Below are 7,783 nucleotides of genomic sequence, written 5' to 3'. Positions count from 1 at the left end.
CAATATAACAAAGAGTGAAAAATTTAAGGGGGTCTGAATACTTTCCGTACCCACTGTACATTATTAACCAACATGGTACAGTAACAGTAGGGTCAGTGTGTCCTTTAGCCACTGAACAGATCAATCGTTTTGCAGTGTGTTTTGAAGGTACTTGCACTTGAAACCCTTAAAATCATAAAATGAGTGTAAAGGGTTTATTGTTTCATTTTAAAAAGACAGATGGGACCGTTTGCAAATGTTCTGTTCTCTTCCTAACCACTTTTTGCAGTGTACTTTATATTACTTTTTTTTTTAATTCTCAGACTATTAACATAGTAATAGGGGAGGGGGTGCCATCAGTATTATACAGATAAGGCATATTATAATTGTAATAGTTGTTTGATGCTTTGATTTCTCAGGCATATATACTTGTGGCTTTTCCAGGACAACACACAAGATTTTAATTGCTCACTGCTCCTTCTCACTTGCTATTGATTGTTATCTGGTTTGGATTTCGGGCGTCTTACCCAGAGCTGACCTCATCTGTGAACCTGAGAACACGCTGTGGAATGGCACTAAGAGGGATAACGCCATCCCTCTCTGTTCGCCGGGACGGTTTGTTCTTTAAGCATGCAGGGAGGGTAGAGCTTAGCATGGGAAGAAACAAAGAAATAAACAAAAGCATGCATAACAGACATAAAAAGAAAGTAAAAATCAACTAAAAAATTGAAGCAAAAGAAGAGAGGGGCTTTACATATGTGAACGTCATAAGAAGGGAAATTACTAATGCTCTCAGTTTAATATCTAGATCTAGAAGCCATCTCTGTGATTGGGGTTGCCAACTTCAGAAGAGGACAATAAGGGACACTCTCGGGTTCTTTATAGGAAAATTAGAGATAGCATAAGGTGTCATGCTGTTGTGTACAAGTGTGTCTGCAGCTATGCTTTTTCCAAAAGGTACATCTGGAAAAAGGGGGGGTCGTCTTATATTCAGGCCAATACGGTATTAGTATGCGTTTATTAACAAAGCAACAGCAATTTTGCAGACTGGTGGTTGACGTAATGGACCCGGGAAGTAACTCGTTATAGTCCCTTACCAGTCGTTTTTGTAGGCACTGCCAGAATTTTAAAAGACAATATCTCTGTTTGCATTGAGCTTTCAGCTTCATAACTTTGTAGATATTGTTTATAATCAAACAGCAACATTACACACACAGCAATTTTGCAGACTGGTGGTTGGTGGACAATTATAATATACATATTATATTACTACAAACAATTTTGCTTTTAAGGGAAAACATTGTACACTACAGTACAGACATACAACACAAAGAAAGGGAGGGGAAACAATGTCTGTAATGACTGAAACAGCACACAAATCATACTAAGCAGAGGAACATTTAAATTTACTGCAAGGGTCTGAAAGTTTTCACTAACAGTATGGGAATCTCCTCAAGCACAACAATGATACTCAGGTAATTTCAACTAGCTTACCTGTAAATTTCTTTATGTATACCATTCACTAACAAGGGCATCTTTGGGGGAAGTGTGTTACAGTGCCTAGCTAATTTCCTAATTACATTAGCACAAACAAGCAGGCATCAAAAAGAGCAAAAAAAAAGAAAAGAAAGAAAAGAAAATCATAAGCAAGCACAACAAATCTTTTCACAAAAATATCATGGCAGGCATTGACAACAGATGAAAAAATGACTGTAAATAGAGATTTCATGTAATAATCAAACAGCAACATTACACACTAACTAACATTAAAAAAGTGAAATCGCAATCAACCACCCCTTTAAAAGGAAAATGAACTCAAAGATGCTTGAATCAGGCACAAAATAAAAAAGTTATTATATTATCTTATTATATTTATCGCCATCAGTTTTGTATGCTCTAAAATTGTCAAGAAACATAGAAAACAAGGCATTCTGGGATACAGGTAACTCAAAGTGGCAGCTCATTCACAGCTCTGGATTTTTTACCTGTTTGTATGCAGGCACTCAGCACTCCCACCTCGGATTGATCTGTTCATCTCCAGGACCTCGCTAAGGTTGCCATGGTGATGGTGACACATTGACAGTTTGACAACCAAACATAAAAGAAAAGTAAAAGGATGGTGAGGAAAAAGAAAGAAAGAAAAAAAAACGGAATATGTATAGAAAATGATAGACATGTATTTAGCAATATTTGTACTATTATTAATGGGAATGAACTAAAAACTATGACTGTTAGTCATATTAGTAGTATTAGTATTTAGTAGAGCAACAGCATAAAACATTTTGTTGACACAATATGAAAATCACATCAAATTCTGTTTCTAAAACATCAAACGTTCCTGATGCTATTTATCATGAATAGTAAAAAGATCCAGGTGTGAATAAAATTTCAATATAGCTAAAGCACACGATTATGTAAAGTGCTGCAGTGCTTTCCACAAACACACGCATTTTTATATATGCATTTGGAGCACTAAAATAGCAATACCTGTCCTCTGAATATTCATAGTCAGAATCTCCAGAGCGATGTTCCTGGTGGGAGTCATGGTAGCAAGAGGGAGAGTAGGAATGATGGCGGTTTTTGTGGATCTCATCCAGACTCCTGATAAGAGGATGAAGGGTGATGAGTCTTACATTAAACATAAATCATCGTCTAGAGGGCAAGACACGTCACACAACTATATCACAAGCGTTACATTTACACAATATATCACTTATGAAAGCAATTATGACCTTTGCATTGAAATGTATGCATGAATGAGCTCAAAGCTGTATTTGTATGAAAGAGAATTCACATGAACACAGTTCAAATGTTTTCATTATAATTTTACGTCAACATCTGTTTCCATATTATTATAACATACAATAATACTAATTAAATAATAAAGGCATTGTTCAATGTCAAATCGTTGTTATGACTGGTCAGCAGAGCTGGGTAGATTACTTGAAAATTGTAATCCTTCACTGATTCCAAATTACATGACAAAAAATGTAGTTAGTAAAGTAATCTAGTACATTACACATTTTAGGTAATATAATCAGACTACTTTTTGATTACTTTTAGATTACTTTTGACCTAACTAGTTTATCCTATTGATTTAAATAGGATAATCTTTTTAAAAAATAAAAATGCAAAGAAAAAGAAAATATAATACATTTCTTGTTATTAACATAATGAAATGCACTAAACATTACATTATGTCAAGGTTTTCTAAACTGGGGCTCGTGAAGGAAATGCAGGGTGTTCACGAGTTTAATGAAAAGCTATTAATTACATCATAAAAAATGTCAAATTAAAATAAATCAATTTAAAATAATAACAATCAAAATAAAACACTTACTAAAAAAAAGAAATAATTCAAATAAATATATTAGGTGAAAGAGATTCCTCTAGAGGCCTCTAGACGAGTGACTGGTCTTTGTGTGAATGTCCATAAAACTGGAAGAGTTTCTGAATGTATATAAGTGGTAAGCTATTTTAGAAAGGAATATTTAAAAGATGAAAAAGGGGAATTAGAGAGAATCAATAAATTATGAATAATTTATTGCTATTGTGTGAATAATATGTAATCATGTAATCAATAAAAAGTAACTGTAGTCTGATTATGAGTATTTAATTTAATCTAATTACAAGTACTTAATTTTTGGAATCTGATTACATAATCCAGTTTACATGTAATCAGTTACTGCCCAGCTCTGTTGGTCAGTTAGGTTGTTAAATATATGCGTTGGCATCCAGTTGATGTGGCTCACCTCTGCACAGGGACGTGTGCAGGTCGTGAGCGGGCTCTACATTGGTCTTCTCTGTGCGGCGATACTGACCGCGAGCGATGCTGCATGGCCGCCTGTCTCTCAGGTACGGTCAGCGTGCTTGACCTCTCCCTGTCTCTGGAGTTCCTCTCTGCTGCTTTAATACAAGTACATTCTGTGTCACGGATTTGTTCCAGTCAAAAACATACAAGGGACATCAGAGAGTGACAATAACTCACCCACATTCACATTTCTAAAACTACTACAACAATTCATGCCAATGGATTGTGCTGAAGTGCCAGCACAACTGCTACTGCTCTACACATGCTAGAAAGAAACAAGCAGATAAATAAATAAACAAATAAAATCTGCATTATATGATTGTACTGTTACAAAGATTCCTCCGTTTTCATCCCCTTAAATGTATTTATTTGCATAATCACATTTTACATTTTACTTTTATTTTATTCGCTTGGCAGAACAAACCTAAGCGTACATGATGCATGAGTTTTGGGAAAGACAAGAAAGTCTCTAAAACATGGCAAGTCTGGTGTGACTATAGAAATGTATAGAGCCTCTAAGTGGACACGGTGATGGTAAAAATATGATATGGGAGGAAAAATGTGTTATATTTTAGATAAGGGAACACTATTCACTATTAACTCTAAACTTTGCATTCCCTCGCAAAAGTTTTGCGTTTCCCCCATAAAACTTTGAGTTCATTAGCAAAACCTTTGTGCCTTTTGAACTGGACTTTGAGCTTTGTAACTTTGCAGATCTTTTTTATGCTCAAACAGCAACATTACAGACTAACTAAAGTTGAAAAAGTGAAAAAGCATAATAGGACCCCTTTAAGTTTTATGTACTATTAAGTATTCCTCTGTGAAACATGACATTCTCTCAGAAAATTCTCTCTCTCTCTCTGTTCTTTTGTAGTATTTCTTGACATAGTGATTAGAAACTAATTAACCAGCAAAAACAAATTAGAGATACACCAATGCTTGATTCACAACATTACTCGTGTCAAGCAAATAACACCACAAAAAGCTATCCGTATCAACTTTATAGATTAATTTCCTAGAATACAACTGTGAACAACTACAGATGATGTTACAACTGATCCAGGATTTGCTGGTTACAACCACAGAGATGAGAGCTTCAATTAGCCTAACCTTAACCTCCATTAAATCACAGCGTGAAACAAAGCATTAAATAGACCTAAACAGCATAACGTACCATTTTCACTGAAACACATACACATTCCACTACAATTCACTCATGAAATTATCTATGAATTGAATGTATTTTAGTACAATTTAGAACTGGAGAAGCACACTGACTTGCAATAGTCAGGAATTTATGCTTTTTGTAAAGGAAATCTGACTTTTACATTTCCAACTTGCAGTTACATTAAAAAGTAGATTTGGGAAGGAAGTGAAATGTCCCCCAATCAATGTTGAAAGGAATTTTAAATGTGCCTAAATTAAGCATTAAGCGCTACAGGGTTTCTGAGAATTCATGACTCATGCATCCACTAAACTTTTTATGATTGCTCATCAAAGCACTAAGACTGAACAAGTGCAAGTTTTCCTAAATTTATAAACAGGATATAAATGGAAAGCACTCAAATAATGCCCACAACCCCCCAAAGTTCAAATGAATCCTAAATGAATCCCAAGATTTAAGTCAGTTCTTTTATGTGGAAAATAATGTAAATGTCAAAACATGTCACATTATCAAGTTCTCAATATCGACATTAACTATGAAAAAATAATCTTGGTGTAACTCTATAACAAAATGTCCAGACAACAATCCTTGGATTTTATCTTGGATATCCAAGATAAATGTAGAGATATATATATATATATATATATAAAACAACAACTTAAGATTCAAAATATCAGCCACAGCGTATTCATCATTTACACTCTAAATTCTACAGCAAGCTTTTCTACAGACATGCAACAGAGGTAACATCCATTGTCATAAGACCCATATTAATCCTGTTACATGCTGTAATACACGGTCGCTTTATAACCTCTAGCTACTGCAGCTTGACAACAAAATTAAGCAGGTCTTATGAAGGTGACAAAAGTGTGTTTTTTTTTTTTATAGAGCGTGATTGTGGAGTGATTCCTCCAGTGTCCATGCAGAGAATCTGTGTGTTTCTGTGGTTCAGTTTAACACTTTACAGCCCACCACAGGGGGAGAAAGATTGTATTCTGTTTTTCACAAACTAACACAACCTTCTTTTTTAATCTGTTATTCTATTCTAATCATACACAGCAGTTTGATCTTATGCTTTCATCTTTGTGCCAATTAAGAAGAAACTTCATTTGTATTTGAACTAATGGGCTCGTATACAACTAAAAGTCTTGGAGGAACAGTTTAAAAAAAGTGTAACACTTCAGTACACATCTACAGGAATAATAGGTGACATTAGCTTTCTCTCTCACCCTGTGTTGGGTTTCTACTCTTCAAACAGTAGAATCATTGCGCCCACCCACCCGAGGACACTACCGTTATACCATCATCATAATCTGTTTCAATGATGCTGCTTTTGCATGCATTATGCATGCAGCACCACAGCACTCTGTCTCAGGTAAACACATTTTCAGGAATGTTTATTGATGTGTACATGCACACACACACACACGCAGGCACGCACACACGCACGCGCACGCACGCGCACACACACACACACACACACACACACACACACACACACAATTCAACTGCTGAACATAAAGTACAACATATATTGTAACTGCATTATGACCTGCATTCAAAGCAATTCAGTTTCACCTTATTGTTCCTCTTCTCAGCACACACTAGCATATGAATAATTAATATGGTTGCATTGTTTGATCATTTGCTTGCTTTATTTGTACTGTAGTTGTTGATTTTGTTCTCATGTTTACTAACTTCTTACCCTGTGACTTCAGGATGTCTTTGTTCCTCTACTTTAAATTAACAGTATTAATCTTGTCAAAGACATTAGTTCATTACTCAAATGTTCATTAACAAAGTCTCTTTTGACATTGAAAACAATAAGGACTAGGCGTAAAATATGCTTAATGACGATAATTACATCTTTTTGATTGAAGAAAATGATGATGAAGAAAATTCTAGAAATAATATGATTGTTTCAAACAATCCAATCTTAGGTTCAACAGTTAAATAGAATCGCTGAACAATGAACACCAGTAAACTGAAGTGCTTAATTTGGTCACCCAAACGCTTATTCTGTATAATGCAATAAAAGTACAACATGGAAAATCAATGCATCACATTAGTGATTATAATGTTATTTCAGGATCTCAAAAAAAAAAAGGGTACATTTTGATTAGGTCTGAACGCGAGAGTAAAGAGGTATGTTCGACTTGAAGATCGAACGGTGTATGACATCAAAGTAAGGCGAGAGAAAGCATAAGGAGACGTCTGCGCTCTCTTATAGCTCTCGCAGTACTTTGATGTCACACATCCATCGGTCTAAGCAGCGCTGCTTCAAGTCGAGCGCGGGCCATCAGCAGAAAAAGAAAAGAAATAAAACAGTAAACAGCCAAAGGACGTAACTTAGAATGGGAGATGGCTCGGTTTGTGAAAGGGAAGAGAAAAGCCATAGATGAAAGTCGCACAGACCCAGGCAGGTGCTGGTCATTTAGAAGCTAAATGCAGAAAATATGACGAGGCATATCTTGCTCTCGGCTTCACTCACCGTGTCTATACCCGACGCTACAGATGTCGCATCGCGCCACAACAGCTCTACACTGGAAGCGACAAAGCGACCGTTGCAAATCATTTTAACTTTGTGTCAGTACGTCATAAATAGAACAAGGCATCAGTTTAATGTCGGGTTTTGCCGTGTCGCGCCGCGCCGCATCCAGTGTAGACAGCGTCACTGATTATAATGGGTTCTACTCACTGATCTATATAATGACTATTATAGATCAGTGGTTCTACTGTATTTTGCTGCTCGCGTCCGGTGTAGACACGGTGTTTAATGTCGTTGGTGAGGAAGAAAGCCTGTGTGTCCTATGCCTTAGCGGACAGCA

The 7,783-nt window shown here is 36.0% G+C and overlaps 1 protein-coding gene across 2 annotated transcripts in view; it reads right to left on the bottom strand.

Moving 5' to 3' along the window:
• rims1b (regulating synaptic membrane exocytosis 1b) overlaps positions 1–7,783 on the bottom strand; it is a 109,386-nt gene that overhangs the window by 33,798 nt on the left and 67,805 nt on the right. The window contains exons 15-20 of one of the 2 annotated variants that reach the window (XM_016550229.1): positions 6,236–6,284; positions 3,732–3,882; positions 2,467–2,580; positions 1,965–2,027; positions 1,474–1,551; positions 507–626 (exon numbers count right to left, since the gene is read on the bottom strand). In XM_016550229.1, the coding sequence (XP_016405715.1) occupies positions 507–626; positions 1,474–1,551; positions 1,965–2,027; positions 2,467–2,580; positions 3,732–3,882; positions 6,236–6,284 (575 nt within the window). Of the gene's footprint in view, positions 1–506; positions 627–1,473; positions 1,552–1,964; positions 2,028–2,466; positions 2,581–3,731; positions 3,886–6,235; positions 6,285–7,783 lie in introns of both variants that reach the window. The other variant, XM_016550228.1, reaches the window with a different exon arrangement.

The sequence above is a fragment of the Sinocyclocheilus rhinocerous genome, unplaced genomic scaffold, assembly GCF_001515625.1.
Source record: "Sinocyclocheilus rhinocerous isolate Xijiao unplaced genomic scaffold, SAMN03320098_v1.1 scaffold1907, whole genome shotgun sequence".
Taxonomy (NCBI): Eukaryota; Metazoa; Chordata; class Actinopteri; order Cypriniformes; family Cyprinidae; genus Sinocyclocheilus; species Sinocyclocheilus rhinocerous.
Note: the sequence above shows the minus strand (reverse complement) of the source record. Positions and strands in the feature narration are given on the sequence as shown.